Here is a 17,163-nt window from a genome sequence, read left to right on the forward strand (position 1 = left end):
CGCCTGGTTTCTTACCAGCTCCGGTCTTGGTCAGGGGGGATCCTCCAGAAAGGGGCTGCAGGCGTAGATTGGAGATTCGAGGCAGGTCAGAGATCACCAGATCCCAGGTCAGGATCGCTGGGGAGACCTCCTCGTGGTGTTGAGCCACTCGAACTGGGCAGACTCGCGAATTTGGCCGGAGCCAGAGTCCGGTGCTCACGGGAGACAAAGTCTGAGATTTGGAAGGCAGGGTAGGTCATTAGGGTTCTTGAGGGCTGCTGGCTGCAGGACACACCGGATTTTGCTGGAGCAGCTTCGAGGTGGGGACAGGCCGGTAGGGCTGGGGCCAAGTCAGTGGGTGTCCTCCTCTTCTTAGTTCAGCACGGCTTCTTCGGTCCTTCTGCTCTTCTTCTTCTTGTTGGTTCTTGTCTCAGGCTGTAAGGTTCAGAGGTGAGGAGGGAGGGAGTGGAGGGATAAGGAGAATAGGGTGCAGGGCTTCCCGGGAAGGGCCCGTCAGGACCCCCGTTGGGGGCTAGGGGGAGAATAGCGAATTTCTCATATGATGGGGTTGGGCATCTTACCATGAAGTTTCAGCTCCACGGGCCAGGAGGAAATCTTCAAAGAGCTGGAGGGTTCGGAATCAGGGAGGAGAGAAGCAGGAATATTCCAGTTTGGATAAGTGATTGATCAGTGGTTCACAAGTATAAGTGAATTTGGGTTCTGAATGCGTAATCCGGCATGTTAAAGAGTTCCATCGCCATGACACGCCAGAGGCGCGTGAACCACAAGGAAATGGGTGGGGCAGAGGGCTTTTTCCAGGGGAGAGCAAGGACTTGTTTAGCCGCCCGCAGCATATGCGCGATGAGGTGCCAATCGGAATGGGTCATGGCTATGAGCTGTTGGGGCTGGATACCCAGGATGACCACTGTGGGTGAGTTCGGTATGGAGAAACCTACAGTGTCATTGATGTGGCTCAGGACTTCCTTACAGAATATGGTGAGTGGTGGGCAGGACCACCAAATATGAATGAAATTACCAGTCGCTGGTTGGCAGCGCCAGCAAAGGGGAGAGGAAGCGGGGAACATTTTCTGTAAATGTGTTGGTGTGTAATACACGGGGGTCATGAGTATATAGGCGGTTTCGCGTTGGGACATGCTCCTGTATATTCTAGGGATGTCGCGCCATAGATGTTCCCAGTGTTTCAGGGAAATTTCCTCTGTAGAGTGTGTGTCATAGCGTTCGGTAAGTATTTTATTTATTTGAAAAGTTTTATATAGCGCGAACAGGTATCAGAGTGCTGTACAAAGTGGCGAAAGCAAGAATAAAACAAAACATTGGAACAAATGCTTTCGTAAAATAATCACACGGTCAAACAAGGGGAGGAACAATCAGGTCAAGGGGCAGGAGAGTCAGCCCGATAAGAGGGGCCAGTACAGTTTCAGCAGGACCATAGAACGAGATAACAAGTAAACAGAAAGCAGAAGATTCAAACAAAACGGTATAAAAGAAGTATCAAATCCTGGTAGAGAGGAGTCTGGGTAAGGTAAGTCAGGTTAAAGCTGTTGATGTTCACTCAAGATTAGCCATTTGACTTGTTTCTTGAAAGATGCAGTGGATGGGTTTGATCTGATTTCTGAAGGAAGTGCGTTCCAAATTCTTGGAGCAAGACCAGTGAAAGCACGATTGTAAGTTCTTTTCTTTTTGAAAAGTAGGGTGGTCGAGCTTCTTAAGTTCCGACTCGAGCCAGATAGTTCAAGCTTTTTAGCCAAGTAAATCGGGGTGTTGTAGTGGATAGCTTTATGCGTCACGCAAGCTATCTTGAAACGTACCCTAGCTTCTTTAGACAATTGAATTAGGTCTGGCGTGCTGTGGTCATGTTTTCTGGAGCCTGCCTGGCCAATGCTTTTAGAGTGGCTCTAAGCGGCGCTAAACTAGCTTTAGGAAGCCCTGCAAGGGTCACCACACCATATTCCAATCGAGAGATAACCAGGTATTGTACTGCAGGCTGAATGTCCTCTGGCGGAAGGAAAGGCTTGATTTTCTTGAGGATGTTGAGCTGAAGATTGGCTCCCCTAGTAGTTGCACTAATGTGTGCTTGCATATTTAGGTATTTGTCCAAGGTAATACCTAACTATTTAGCAGAGTCAACAACATGCGGGGTGCAGTTAAGGGCAGTGAGTTGTTTAACCAAGTCCAGGGTAGGTGCAGAGTGGTTGCGGGGGTCAATCAGAAGGAATTCTGTTTTGATAGTATTTAACAGGAGATGGTTCTGGGCTAGCCATTGTTGAGTTTGTATGAGTGCATCATTTAAGGTTTTAAAGTCCTCTGGAGAGGAGATCTTCAAGTACAATTGCGTGTCATCAGCATACATAAGGTAAAGAATGTTAGAACGGGCCAGAATATCGGTGAGAGGTTCCATAAAGAGGTTGAAAAGAGTGGGCAAAAGTGAGGAGCCTTGAGGAACTCCAATGGTGACTGGGGTACTAGAAGCAAGGGAATGGTTAACTTTGATTATTTGTGTGTGGTTCTGAAAAAAAAGAGGCAAACCAATTTAAGACTTGGCCCGAAAGACCCATTCTGAAGGTGGATGGGGTTGTGTGTTGTAACCCCTGGTATATACGGGAGAACAAGCTGCATGTCGTCGAAAGAGCCCACCAGTGTCTCAAAAGGAGTGAGCATCTGTGTTGCTCCCTGTGCGTTCATTGGTATGAGCAGCTAGTGCCGGAGTTGGTAGCATTGCAGTCTAGATGCGTCAGTAAGGGTGAAAGTCTCTCTTGCATTGGTCAAATTTTTTGAATACATCCCCCTCAAAGAGATCTTGGATTGTGCGGCATTTCCCCTCACCCCAGGCTGAAAATGATTGTGACTGCAAGGCTGAAGGGAAGCTAGGATCACAAGCCAGTGGGGTGTTGGGTGAAGTGACGGAGGCGAGACTCCTGGAGATTGCGAGGACCGTTTTTGTTGGGGTGGCTATGTACGCACTTCGGGCCGAGTAGGTCTCGAGGGCCAGGCCAGGTTCCAAAGGGGTCTACAAGCCACTGTGCGATCGAAACCAATGTTTTTCGCTAACAATCCATTCCGAAATGTAGCAGAGGTGTGATGCCCAGTAAAAAGCCAAGAGTTTGTTGCAAGCTAGCCCCCCCCCCCCCCCCCCCGGTCCCTGGGCAACATGAGAAGTTTGCCTCCTCCCCCAGATAAAGTGTTCACGTCGTGTTGAAGGCGTAGGATATCCACCTGCAGGATAGGGGTAAGCAGGGTTTGGAATACGTATACAACTTTCAGTAGAATGGACATCTTGACCATATTGAGACGACCAAGCCAGGACATAGGGAGCAGTCACCAAAGTTGCAGGTCTTCAAGAATGGATCATCTACATTCTGACCAGTTGGCTTGAGACCATAAGGACAGGGATGGGGTCAAGTTGAGACCTAAATAACGGAGCGAGTGATGAGCAATGGAAGGGGGCGAGTGATTGTAGTTCGAGTATTTCCTGTGGAGGAATCGATAGATTGAAGCCTGGGATTTGGCCTTATTAATTTTTAATCCAGAGAGCTTCTCAAAGGATCGAAGGAGAGATACTAGTATTGGCAGGGAGATCCTAGGAGTGGTCAGTGCAAATAAAAGATCATCTGCAAATAGAGCAACCTTGTGTTCAGAGCCACCAAAGGGGATGCCCAAAGGGGTCGCCCACCACCAGGGCAAAGAGCAAAGGGTAGAGCGGGAAGCCTTGCCTGATGCCCCTTTGTATGTGTATGGGTGCGGAGAGATGACCATTAACTAAAATCTGTGCTGTAGGAGTAGCACAAGATGCCATAATCCAGGATGTCATAGTCTGGCCTAAGCCGATTTTCTGCAGGCCCACACGCAAGAAGACCCATCCAACCCAGTCTAAGGCTTTTTCAGCAGCCAGGGAGAGTAGGCATGCCAGGATGCCCCGGTGGTGGACCTGCTCCATTAAATGAGCTACTCGACGATGATCGAAGCCTTCCTTTTAATTATTATAAGACACCCCTAGGGTAGGCCCTGGACAACCCAAAAGGCAGGGTGCAGTAAATTAAAAAAAACAGTAGGTCATGCATGTTTAAGTTTTACATGTCCTGGTAGCAAAAAACTCAAATTATTTTTTCACTACAGTAAAGCCTATATCTCTCATAGGATACCTTATTACATGTTAGAAGAGTAATTTCCAAATGGGAAGATATTTGGAATCAAGTTTGGAGTCTCTGGACTCACAATTTAAAATCCAAACTTATGATTACTTCGAATTTTAAATTGCAATTCTTTAAAAAGTTGCCATTTTCTTATTTTAGCCATTTTAGTGCCTGCTGCCGGACTCTGATCACATCTCTGAGGTAGGTGACAGCTGGGGTTTGTATATTCCTCCTAGACAGGCACACAAAATAGAAGCTTAGGTGTGATTTGATAGACCAAACTGGCAGGATTAGAGGGAGAAGCTGGACCCAGCCTAACACTGAATAGGCTGTGTCCACAAGGGTTCAGGACTGGGGTGGCACCACTTGGCAGGGTAGACACACAGATGGCAGAGTCCAGGTGCAGGGGCTGGAACTCTTATGTCTCTGAGACTTAAGATCAGGAAGCCAGCCAGCTAGCCTTGGAGTCCCTCGGAGTTCTGGGGTCAGGTGATGCAGGTTCAGTCCTTCTCGCCTAGGCAAGGGGGCAGCAAGCTAGAACAGTAAAGCATGAGTCCGACATAGCAGGAGTCCAGCAGAGTGACAGCCATTCAGCAGCACAGAAGTCCTTCTTCCTGGCAGAGTATCCACAGGTCCAGAAGTTTACGTCTTGGTGGTGTCTGAGGTCCAGTACTTATACCCAGTGGTGCCTTTGAAGTGGGTGAAACTTCAAAGACAGGTCTTTTTAGTGCACAGAGGGCCTGCCCTGGCTCCAGACTCACTACATGCCCCCAGGTATTCCTGTTGGCCCTCCTAATAAAGAGGCTACTCCTCTTCTCGCAAATCACAACATAAAGCTTTCTCTTCTTCTAGGAAACAGAAGAAGCAACAGGGCTTCACCGGTTGGAAGAGGACAGCCAAAAGGAAGGTCCCATCTCTGAAATGTGCATTGTTTGGGCTGGTGCACATGAAAGTCCAGACAGTCTAAAGCAATACTGATCCCAAGGTAACAGTACTTAACTAAAGTTGCGGCTAATGACAGAAAGCCACAGCCAACCAAATTGTCAGCGTTCTATATAGAAATTCAAACACTCCTCTAATTGAGATGTAGTGGATCACCAAGGCGTTTCCATTTTCTAACTGGAGGCAGTAAAGGACTAGTTCCAGTGGGCCACGGATTCAGGATTGCATCCAGGCACTCTCAATCAAGTATCTTTGATTGCAAGGTGATGCCTAGCACAACACAGAAAGGTTGGCATAGGGAAGTTTAGGTGTAGACAAAAGCTGCTGTGGAATCAAGTGAATACAGACTCCTCAGACCTCTAGAAACCTATGGTGCTTTGGAGTAGAAACTCATTACAAAAGACATACAGTTCGAATCTTCACAGGACTATTAAGAGGACTAGAAGAGAACCCACTATTGTGTGCACATGTACAATGTCCCATGTGCACATAATATACTGAACCAACCCAAAATGCATGGCAATATCTTCAATGTGAGTAGCCTGCTACCTGTCCTTCAAGAGATTCAGAGCCTTGCCACGGGTAGAAAGCACTATAAAAATGCCTCGCCCCCAATGCCAATGGCAAGCAGCACCAAGCTTTGAGACTGTCAAGAAACAGGTTTCGAAACGTGAAGAATATACAGTGTTGGCGATAAAACAGGATGCCATCTTGCATGGATGATACATTCACCTAGCTTAGATTTATTGTAGCTATCTTGTAAGACAACATTCCCTTATGGACAGGTTACAGCACTACTGAAAGATAGATAGGGAAACATAAACCAAGCTCCATTTTACAAACCATGAAGGAAAATTGAGAGGGAGTACAAAAAAGAATAGTTAGAAGATAGTTACATTATATGCAGACAATTCCGTTGAAGGATCACGTAACAATTTTTAGGTTTTGCTTCAATAGTGCTACTACATCATGAGTCAAAGTGTGTTTTTGCTTTAAAGTCCATGAAAAACAAAAGTACACTGTTGCTACCTGGACATCAAAAGGTGAAAACATGTTTCTGTGCAAGCCTGTCTAGTAAGGGGGAAGCAGGAAGCTTCTACTAGAGTTGGAGGTTTTCCTATTGCTGGGAACTATGCCCGCACACTTGAGAATGGACCCACAAGTACTGGATGCCACACTCCCGGGCACCCACACATACACTTTGTGCCCCGATGCTCTTGCAAGGCACTCCTCCTTACCATCTTCAGGCAGAGCGAGCATCTCCTTGACCCCTGTCCAGCTTTGGCACTACTGCTACCTCCCCCACAGGCTACGTGTACACCCATGCCCATCTCCCAGGGGAGCCAATCAGAAAGCAGCCATCCACCATTAGAGGGAAAGAAGAGGCAGCCTAAAGTACTAGCGGGAATGAGGAATGTAGCTCAGCAGCATTAGGCAAGTTTGGAAAAAACAAGCTGCTGAAGTGTGTGTGCACGCCTGCATGTGTAATTCTTGCATACTGTGGACATCCATGGCAGGCAATCCTGCTATAATGCGGATGACTGCATGATGATGGCAATTCATGACGTGCTTGGGGCATGCATGGAGATGATGGAGCCCACCCCAGCTTAATGCTGGTATACTATGGGGAGTTATGGTATGATGGTGCTACGGAACAGATGGAATTTTGAATGCACTGAAGTTCACCCAGGCTCAGAGAAGAGAACCAGTGCAAGTAAACGTATGTAGGAGGTACACTGAGGTGCAAGGATAGCTAACCCTCTCTCCAAAATCTAGAATAGATGCATGGTCTGTATTTTGTGAAGAGGGCATAGAAGATGAACCCTATTAATTTGCTAATGCTTGTTTAACATAGGCAACAAAATTGCAAAAGGGCCAATTACATAGCAGAAAATGCAAAAGTAATTACAAGTCCAGAAAATATTCAAGATAATGTTCACTAGTAAAATGGAGGTAGGAGAAACAGTTTCCTACTCACCCTAGCAAGAGCTGGTCTTTCGGGTCTTGAGAGACATATACAAAATCCCTGTATGAAAGAAACCATAAGGTAAATAGAGGAAATGTGAGTATGATCAAGCAAGAATAGAGCACCATCTCCACTTACCTTAAGTAGGCCTTCGGTTTGTATCCCATAGCAAGGGCCTTCTCCTCTGACATAAGGAGAACAGCTGATGCGCCATCTGTCTGAAAGAGCAACCATAACAAACTGATTATTTAGGAATGGTGTAATTAAATTATAAAAACTATGCCAGGGAAGGTAAAGGGGTGTAATTGATGGAAAGGCCGGGCCATAGAGGGTAGCAAGAAGAAAGGCCCTTGTACACCTGAGGCTATCAATCATAATAATAATAATCTTTATTCGGCAAACATTAAAAAAATAGGACCATAAAAGATACACATTTATCAGCACAACAATACAGTACAATGATAATCATGGGTAGCCAGGGCACCGCATCAGCATAAGAAGCAATACTCATCTTAAAACATCATAAAAACATTAAAAAACACTAAAAGGTGTACCACACACTATCCCCATTAATGCACCATGTGCTTGAAGGACTCCTCCTTTTATATTCCCATCGTATTTCTTAGCTTTACTGCAGATCTTAAAAAATTTGTGACACGAAATAATGTAAAAGCATCAGGGGACAGTTTTTTTTTTTCTTTTTTTTTAAAGTAGGGCCACCCGGGCCTGCTTAAAATGATGTTTCCTTAAAAGCCCCTTGAGATGCACTCTTCTCGGGAATAAGTAATACGAACACAAGAGCACAAGGTGAAGGGTAGACTGTGCGGAACCAGATACTGTCGTGGAGCAACAAGTGACAAAGTTACCAGATTGTGGTCACTGAATATACGATACCCAATATTAAAACTAGTAATAAATCTCCTCACTGTATGAGAGACAAATAAATAAATAAATGATGCACAGCCTCTACCCTTATACGTGGGGGGCACGGGTGTATCTGGGTGGCTGACAGTCAAATCCATTGTATGGGTCAACCCAAAAGGTATTTAAAAGCATGCTCAGCTCACTTCCTGACTTGGTGTGCTCCATGTGAGGCCCTTTGTTTAGTGTACATGTCTGCCAATCACATTCAGTCACCCTCAAGTTAGACACAGGTGGCAATTAAAGTCTCCCACTACTATTAGGTGTGCTTGGGCACGTCCTTCTGCTTGTAGTTTCCCTAAGCAAAGCCTTAGTTCCTCAAAGGGTTTTGAGCCTTGCAAATTTGGCTGAGCGTTATAATAAATAATAAATGCCTAACGGTAGTTCGTGCTCACAAATGTTAGACCCTGTACTACTTCCGACTCCCATGGGATCGAATTCCACCTCCCCTGTATCTTTATATCTACAAACATTATCAGACCTCCGCTGGCTCTCCCTGCACTAGACCTTCTTGCTGGGCAAAAAAAAGTTTTGTACCCTTCTAAAAAGAAGGTATTTACTGGTTCCCATGTTTCCTGGATGGCTATTACATCAAACTTTCTAATATAATGGAGCCACTGTTCGTCCTGAAACGTACTCGTCAAACCTGACACGTTCCACGAGATCCGTTTTAAGTCATCCCGATTTCACCTCACCTGGTGGCATGAGGCATCGCTCTTATCCCCATCTATGCTGGGAGACCTGCATTCCCTAAGGTCCCTATATCCTTCAACATGTGTGTCAGTAAGCCCCCGTCGTCATCAGCCACCCCCCTCGGACTTTGTTATGTGTTGCCTGATTACACTTCAGTCTTTTTGTACTCACTCCCTCTACAAGTCCATCTATGTCGTTCAGTTCCCTCAATGGAGCGAAGGCATTCCTTAGCTGCAATGGACCCCCTCTCCAAATCGGACCTGCTTCATGTGTAGCCGCACCGTGGGGGAATAAAGATTTGGGTGGGGGTTTATAAAAGAAGCCCAGTGGTACTGGTTTAATCCCGGAGTCTGCCATAAATGATTGAGAGGATGAGAACAAAGTCTTCTGGGCTATTGAAGGGTACCTCAGCGTGACAATCATGCGAACCCCTTTGAATATTTTCTTGAACCTGCCAATCCACGCAACCCTTCTTGCCATCAGGACATGTCTGTGGTCTCAGCTATTAAAGACAAAATGTTTTCTTAGCCAGTAGGTAGCCTTATTTATCAACTGGTGGCTAGACTCTTCCTGTGAGATGTCAAGTCCTGGTACCACCACTAATACCACCGTGTACGGGTAACATGCCGGTGGGAGGTCTATAACTGGCAAATTCTGTGTGTGTGTGGGCTAGTTGAGCGGCACCACTAGCTCGCTGTCCCCGGTGGGGAGAACCCCCCTGATCACCTCTTTCATTCGGATCCCTGCTGTGTTGGATCAGCTGGCCTGCCCTCCACAAACCCCCGTCCCTCCTGCCCTGTTTTATCCGTGGCCACTGACGGGATCTGGGACTCAGACCCTCTCGGAGCGTGGCATAACATTCAAGCCTATTTGTTGTTGGCAGGTGTGAGTAGACGCATCATCCTGCCTGGACTCAACAGCCAGGGGCAACACTTTCTCAATGTTCGACAGAGATACCTTAATGTCGGTGATAGTGTTTGATAGTTCACTTAAGAAATCCTTTAAGAGGCCAGTCACCAATGACTGTATTTTTCCCTGAGACCCCCAAAGTTCTTCTACGTCCTTGCCCGATCCCATAGTTCGCCTAGAGTCAGAGTCTTTAGGATTATCCTACGCCGCCTTGGGTGCTAATTTGCTCTGCACCTTGCGCTGTCTCTTTTTGGCTGGTGGACCACTCCACTCCATACACCGACTAGTGGAGAGTGCGGCCCTGCTCCGTGTGATCTGCCCCACTGCTTGGGTATTCGAACTGGTACTAGGCCTCTCGTTTACGTTGCAGGTCTCTTCACCTTCCTCCCCCCTGCCTCTGGCTTAGAATAGTTCCTGCTCCATTTCAATCCATGTTTCCAGCTACCAGTGCCGGTTCCCCTTCTAATGTCAGCGCTGGTGAACCAGCCCTGCCCAGCGAGAGCCGTCTCTCTGCTTTATCAATTTCTTTAGTGATTGCTCCCACTGCCTTTATTAGGAAGGAATCAATAGTGCCCTTGGGTGTGTTCGGGGATAAACCCATAGGGGGGTCATTCCTCTTCCCCATAACCTGCTCAAAAAGGGCTCCCAGGCGAACCTCACCCAACAACTGCTGGCACAGCACAGGACACAGGGTACAAAGCAGTTGCAAGGTCTTGATGCCGCTACACAACACTTCAAGCACTACTGAACACAAGTACTGGCTCAATTCCACCCGGGCTACACAGTGATCGTCACTTACTGTAAGGCGGCATGCAGTCTACTGAGGAGTACTTAGTTGGCTGGTAATAGACGCAAAGGGTATAGCCCGTCCCGGCCACCTCCGGTCAGTGACGGGCAAGGAAGGGCCTGCCCTTGGCCCGCGCGCATCCCGCGCTGCGGGAGAAGACCGGTCATTTCAGCACACCACAGCAGCAGCACGCTCCTCTCTCCAGGGAGAACACGAAGTCCTGGGACCTGGAGTCCCCTTGAAGGAAAATGGCAAGTGGCTGGACTAGAGCTTCCCGCGCCACTGGAGAAGACAGGCGCTTTTCAGCGCACCACAGCAGCAGCACGCTCCTCTCTCCAGGGAGAACACGAAGTCCTGGGACCTGGAGTCCCCTTGAAGGCAAATGGCAAGTGGCTCGACAAGTGCTTCCCGCACGCGGGAGAAGACCGGCGCTTTTCAGCACACCACAGCAGCAGCACACTCCTCCCTCCAGGGAGAGCACGAAGTCCTGGGACCTGGAGTCCCCTTGAAGGCAAATGGCTGGAAAAGCGATTCCCTGTCAATCATGTTGAACACAGAACCTCACTATAGGAGAGGCGGGGCAGAGTCTTAGATCAATGAAGTCCTAAACAACATATTTAAAAGCAAGTTTGAGGGGTCATAGGACTGTCATAGAATATTTGTCTGCTATCTAGTCCAGCAATACAAAAAATGCGTCTCTGGCCAAAAGCACCTTACTGAACATGCTAGGCAGTGAGAAAAAGGAAATAAAACAGAATGGTCAGCAGCTCCATATGCATACAATGGTATGGAAAAAGGAAACTATAAGGAATTAATGGGTCAATGTTATAATGTCATGGGATTTACACCACCAGTCTCAAAGTCATCCTCTGAAAGATTGAATAATTACAAAACCGGAACAAAAACGGACCCACCCCCCCAATATGTTAAAACACCAAGGAAATTCACACCAATGGAGCCTGAAGCAACACTTTACATCCTTTGACTTCTACAGCAAAGTAGGACCCACTCCGCTAATCTTATGGTTGAATTCAGAGGTTTTAGAGAACATCAGTCCCCAGTATAATCAGACACTGATCGAAGAAAACGTCTGAATGCCCAAGGTTTATATAACACGTAGTACAAATACACACATAAGAGCACACACTTTCAGCCTTCCAGAGTAGAGCACTACACAAACACAACATCTTAAACCGGTCAGAGACATTGAATGTCATCAATACGTACTATATGACTATACTCTGACTTATCTCTTGGATTGGATTTTGGGTCACTTAACACACCAGTTTCTCAAAAGGAAAAACAGGCAAGGAAGTAATAAGAGAAGCAGCACAGCTTCAAAGAGGAAAGGCACTGTGCTTCCACTGTAGCCAGCAAGACTGGCCTCCCCAGAAGCTTAGGAGTCAACCAATGTCATACAGCTTACGCTTCCCACACGGGGGTCCTGTACCTAGCCACCCCCGCTTGTCAGGTAACACATGGGTTAAAATGCCCGCAAACAGTAGATGACAGTCGCACTTCATAACATAAGCAGGGTCAAGACTGATTTGTATATGGCTGGGTCCAAACTTGGCTGGCGTGGCGAGCACAAAAAACAATGGATTTAGGCCCAGATCTCTGACTGGAGTGAGTGTTTGACATTGTTTAGCATTCATTCCATCAATTCTTCTTTTCGCACTTGTCACTCTAAGCGGGACGGGGATGCCCACACAAGGGTTCCGTGCTCGCCATGCCACTGGATTCAAGCTATCCTGGCTGATGAAGGGCGATACCCTGAAATCAGTCCTAGGATGCTGGTTTCAGTTCCTGGAAGATTCTGGCCCGGCAGTTCGAACTGGACTGTTCCTATGGGGCGGCTAGCCGGGTCAAGACTGATTTGCATATGGCTGGGTCCAAACTGGGGTGGTGTGGTGAGAAAAAAATAAAACAATGGATTTAGACCCAGATCTCTAACTGGGTGGGGAGTCTTTGACATTATTCAGCATTCGGTCCATCAATTGTTCTTTTTGCATCAACACTATTCTGAAGCACCAGTCTCCTTTTTCAAACCCGCTGCCAGAATGCTATCCACTTACACCTTCCTGGGATGCATTTCATTATCCTTGTGAAGGAATGGAGGTGTCATGGCAGTGGATAAAAACGTACTCAACTGAGCGATTTTTCTCTGATGCCTAAACAGATATAAAGATACTTGCTATTTTTATAAATTGGTGTGGATCTCCTTCTTGAGACGTGTGACATTTATTGATTATTGCGTGTATTTGAAAATGTCTGGCACTCCTCGGTATTAGGCCTAAGTCTGCTCGCCCACACTACCCCCTAACAGAGCACTTTCGGATTGCCATAGCAAGCCCCTGTCCACACATAGGGGAACCCATGGACTCTTTACATAGTATATCAGATTTGTGATATCTCACACAGAGCCAGCTTCCTAGAAGTGAACAGCACTCAAGGACACTACTGGAGTATCGTGTTAAGGAGACTATTCACTGTTCCCCTCAAAGGCTCAGTTGTCTAGGGCTTCATTGGTTAATGGCGTTCACCACGTTTTCATCAGATCTGAGATGTGATGAAGTTAACTATCTCTTTTTCTGTCCCCGTTGTTAGCTCCTTGATGATCTTTGAATCTATGCCACTTCATGCCCAATCAAAGCTTCTCCTAGGTTTTCTAGTATCTTCGTATTACAATCCTTTGCAAGAACAGCGCAAGCCAGGCAAAGGAGATCAAGAATCTAGATTAGTAGCATGTGAATATATGAGACCTCTTCTGTGACTGAGAGACACCAACTCATACTCCCTGGCATGGCATTCTTGCATGAATGGGCAGTGGTTTGTGGATGACTTCCTATGGAAATGATGCAAGACTTGAAAGATAGTTAATGAAGACTTACAGGTGTCATATCAAGTCTTAGATCTTTCACCTTTTTCACTATTGTCTGCATGTGCTTGGTGAGGGGTCCCTTACGGTGGCACAATTCGTGCTGCTGCCCTTAGGCACCCTCTTTAGTACCTCAGGCTCTAGGTACCAGGGGTACGATTTGTTAGGGACTTACAGAGGGTGCTAAAGCTTTTGTCAATTGGGGGGAAAACTGTACAGTTTCAGGAAAGAACACTGGTACTGGGTACCTGGTTAGCAGGAACCCAGTACACCTCAGTAAAGTTTCATCAAATAAAAGGCAAAAAGTGTGTGTGTGTGTGGGTGTGTGTGTGGGTGGGTGTGTGGGTGGGTTGGTGGATTGGGTAAATGCAGCAAAAAATCAATTTCCTACAACTACTATAACAGACCACAGTTATAGTGCAATAGCTACACCAATCACGCTGACAAGCCATCGCCCGGATTTAAATAGGACTGTAAGTTTAGTTCGATCAATCTGGCTGCTGGAGCTATGTTAAGGATAAGAGAGTTTAGTTAACTGTCTTCTCAATGTAAAGGTTTTCCGATATTAAGGTAGGACAATAAACGTCAACGTTGTTTGCAATCATGTAACAAAGGCCACGAGGCAAGAAAGCAACAGTCTAGTTTTCAGTCGCCTCTCACTCAGAATGTGTGTAGAGAGATGACAAGCTATCTAACTTTGTAGAGTAACTTGTAGTGGCACAGAGTTCAACATGCTTTGATAGGAGGAGCTTTGCCATGAAGCGCAATTTAAGGTGTTACCATAGAGAGACCTCTATTTATGAATACCGTGGTACTATCAAAAATAAAATGCTGCTTATTTTTGTGAAGGATGTCTGTGTATTAAAACACGTGGGAACGGCTGCATCTTACCAGGAAGGAGGAGTTTGCAGCAGTGACAGTCCCATGGGGTTTTATGAAAGCAGGCTTTAGTTTTCCCATAGCCTCCATGGAAGAAGGACGGATTCCGTTATCTTTTACCACAGTATCTCTACCTGTAAAAATGAAGTATAAAAATGAATTTGACAATAAGGGAATATTCTACATATGAAATATACAAATTGTAAATGGCACAGAGATCACATACAGGATAAAGAGATGCAATGTATGAATCATACTGTAATGCACAGTGTTAAAGGGATGAAATTCAACTAAACAGGCCTTATTGATTTCAAGTAGGCAAGTATTTTTGACTTGAGAATAACTTGGTCAATGAGAAGCATACACCGCAGCAGCAATACAAATGGCATAAATTAAGTTTCAACTCTGAAGTTTTCGGTTCCAAATATTTAGCCTTATGCAACGCTGGCACAGAAACCAGAACGCGCTTAGATTTCAACGCCGAAGGTTTCGGGTCTGCACCGGAGTGGGGATGAGTAGGGCCCAAGCCAGAAGGCTGTTTGTGTCCCGGCACCGAGCCCGAAGGCAAGGCGTTCAAAACGTTGATGCCGACCTTGGCCCAAAGGCAGAGGAGGGATCAGAGCCTTTTTATAGAGGAGATGGTAGGGAAGTAAGTCTCTTTCCTCACGATCTGTTGTCCCGGTGAGAGCTCTTTGGCATCGGAGTCGGCTTCAGATACGGCGATGTACTCCTCCTCCATTTTGGCTTCCAGTACGTGGGATTCTTCATGTTCGGATTAGTCTCCGAGGAGACCCGACGCAGAGCCGCTTTGTTGGTGCATTTCGAGACGTCGAGCGCGACGGTCACGGAGCGTCTTCTTCAATCGAAACGACCGACATGCGTCACAGTCTCTCTCATCATGTTCCGTTGATAGGCAAAGGTTGGACACTTCATGCAAATCGGTGCGAGGAAATTTAGCTCGACACCCAAAGTAGCCATATCTTAAACAGCAACCACTTTTGCATTTCTTTGGCTCAGGCACACATCTGCCAATCCAGCTTTCTCCTGGTTGATGCTACCCTTCATGGTATTGTTCTGCCAATGCTGTACTGTGCTCCCACATGCCAGAGAACTATTTGGATAGGAGTGGTTTCACCCAATTGTGAGGTGCAGCTGTACACTGTCAAGAAGTTTACATGGCTTCATGCTAGCAACGATTCTGGAAAACTACTACAACTCTGCCACTATAGCTATATTGTAGACTCATCTCTACTCGTACCAGATCGAGCAGTCAACCAACTCCTCTAGATATACACATTCTGGTTTAGTAAACATTTACAGTGTTAGAGAGCATTACTTTACTTAAGTATCCAGCATGCTGCCTGTCTTTTGCCTATGGAGAGAAATCGGGGTCACTGAAGCAAAAACACTTTTTTAGCAAAAGTACAGCACAGTTACTTTCATAAATCAAGCCAAGGGTCTGGCAACCTAATGGTAAGTGTGTTACAGTAATTACATTTGTCACATGGCTCTCTAGCAGTGAGAAATGAGAACTGTCCACATAGTTTGCAATTCTCAGTGCAAGAATCAAGACCTGTATGTGCAGGCATGGCATTTCAACCGTAGCCCCTTTTGTATTGCTCAGGCATCACAGGCAGATGTGGATCCTGTGAGAATTATAAAACTGCCCGTAGGGTTCGCATACTGTGGATTGACAAACAAATTGCTCACTCCTAATTACACCGTTAGTGCAACATTACTTCTGCATCTGAAATTGGCAATCTTACAAGCAGCAACCACAACTTTGTGAATAGCAGTTATGAAACTTAGGGAACAATGTTAAATATCCAGCTAGCACAGAGAGTAGCATAAACTATCCGCAACATACATTCTTAAGCCCAGCAAATATAACAATTTGAGTGTCACAGGTGGCACAAATGTCAAAGCTTTAAGTAACGGTTTACAGAAAAGCGTTGCTAATCTGATTGGCACATGATTAAATAACCACTCACATCGAGTGCCATCAGCTGATTTGATATGTTAAATTATTAAATTCTGGCGGAATATTATGGGCCTTTAGACTGCGGAAAGTCAAGTGGTAGGTCTTTAAAATGTGTGAAGCGCTTGGAAACATGTGCAGCTAATGAGTGTGCAATCACTTTCAAATTCAACAATTCCATTACCCAATCAACAACATGCACTGCAACAAGAGTCAGCTAATATTACGCCACTCACCAATTCTAGTACTAAACAGGTTTTACAAACGGAGTGAACTATCAACTCCTCATTACACAGTGCCCCACAAGTATACACCAACACGTTCACTATCTAATAGGAGCAAAACACATTGCAGTTTCTCACTTGTCTCATCCATTAATTCATCACATCGCCAGAGCACAATTCCAATGATCAGGATTAAAAATGGTGTCCTACCAGGCACTTTGTATGGTATCACATCTGAGAGCAGTCCCTCATCCTGAGCTTTCTTGGCACAACTGTGAGAACGCAGGGCATACTCATCCTGCTCCACTCGAGACACTCCAAAAGCAGCAGCGAGGCGATCTGCAGAGTGCCCCATGGTCTCACTGGTAGAGAATTCAGCCACAGCAGGCAGCTGGGGAGAAAGAAAGTTGAAGTCACCATTCACAAAATTGCTTAAAAACGACATATTGGCGTCGCATTTTAACATTCCTGTTCAAAGCAAAAACACTTCTTTGTATGAGCAAAAGAAAATTGTTGCACAAGGACGTCAGCTGCATTGTGTGCAGTTGTGTGTCCCTGCCTCAAGTGCCCATCTGCGAGTTATCTGGAATCCTGGTTTTTGACTGCTGGTCCTAGCCTCACACTAAACTAGTGTATGAGCAGAGACCTAGGCCTGTCCTTTGACAAGAGCGGGGTATTTGGTCTGTCCCGTCACCTGAAGGGTCAAACCAAACTTGACCCCCAATTTACTGGCAGTGGACAACTGTTCCTGTTGTGGGTTCAGAATGTACAGTGGTGGTGGAGGCGGCAACATATATTTTGTGAATCCATAGTTACCCTGACCTGAAGCACTCCTAAGCCAACCCAACCAGCCTGA

General features: G+C 46.2%; 1 protein-coding gene across 2 annotated transcripts in view; it reads right to left on the minus strand.

The window, feature by feature from the left end:
- Window positions 1–17,163, minus strand: part of HADHB (hydroxyacyl-CoA dehydrogenase trifunctional multienzyme complex subunit beta) — a 341,378-nt gene that overhangs the window by 20,970 nt on the left and 303,245 nt on the right. For both annotated transcript variants that reach the window (XM_085613199.1, XM_085613198.1), the window contains exons 9-12: window positions 16,518–16,698; window positions 14,118–14,239; window positions 7,177–7,256; window positions 7,051–7,098 (exon numbers count right to left, since the gene is read on the minus strand). In XM_085613199.1, the coding sequence (XP_085469325.1) occupies window positions 7,051–7,098; window positions 7,177–7,256; window positions 14,118–14,239; window positions 16,518–16,698 (431 nt within the window). The remainder of the gene's footprint in view (window positions 1–7,050; window positions 7,099–7,176; window positions 7,257–14,117; window positions 14,240–16,517; window positions 16,699–17,163) is intronic.

Source organism: Triturus cristatus, chromosome 6 (assembly GCF_964204655.1).
Source record: "Triturus cristatus chromosome 6, aTriCri1.1, whole genome shotgun sequence".
In the NCBI taxonomy this organism is placed as follows: domain Eukaryota; kingdom Metazoa; phylum Chordata; class Amphibia; order Caudata; family Salamandridae; genus Triturus; species Triturus cristatus.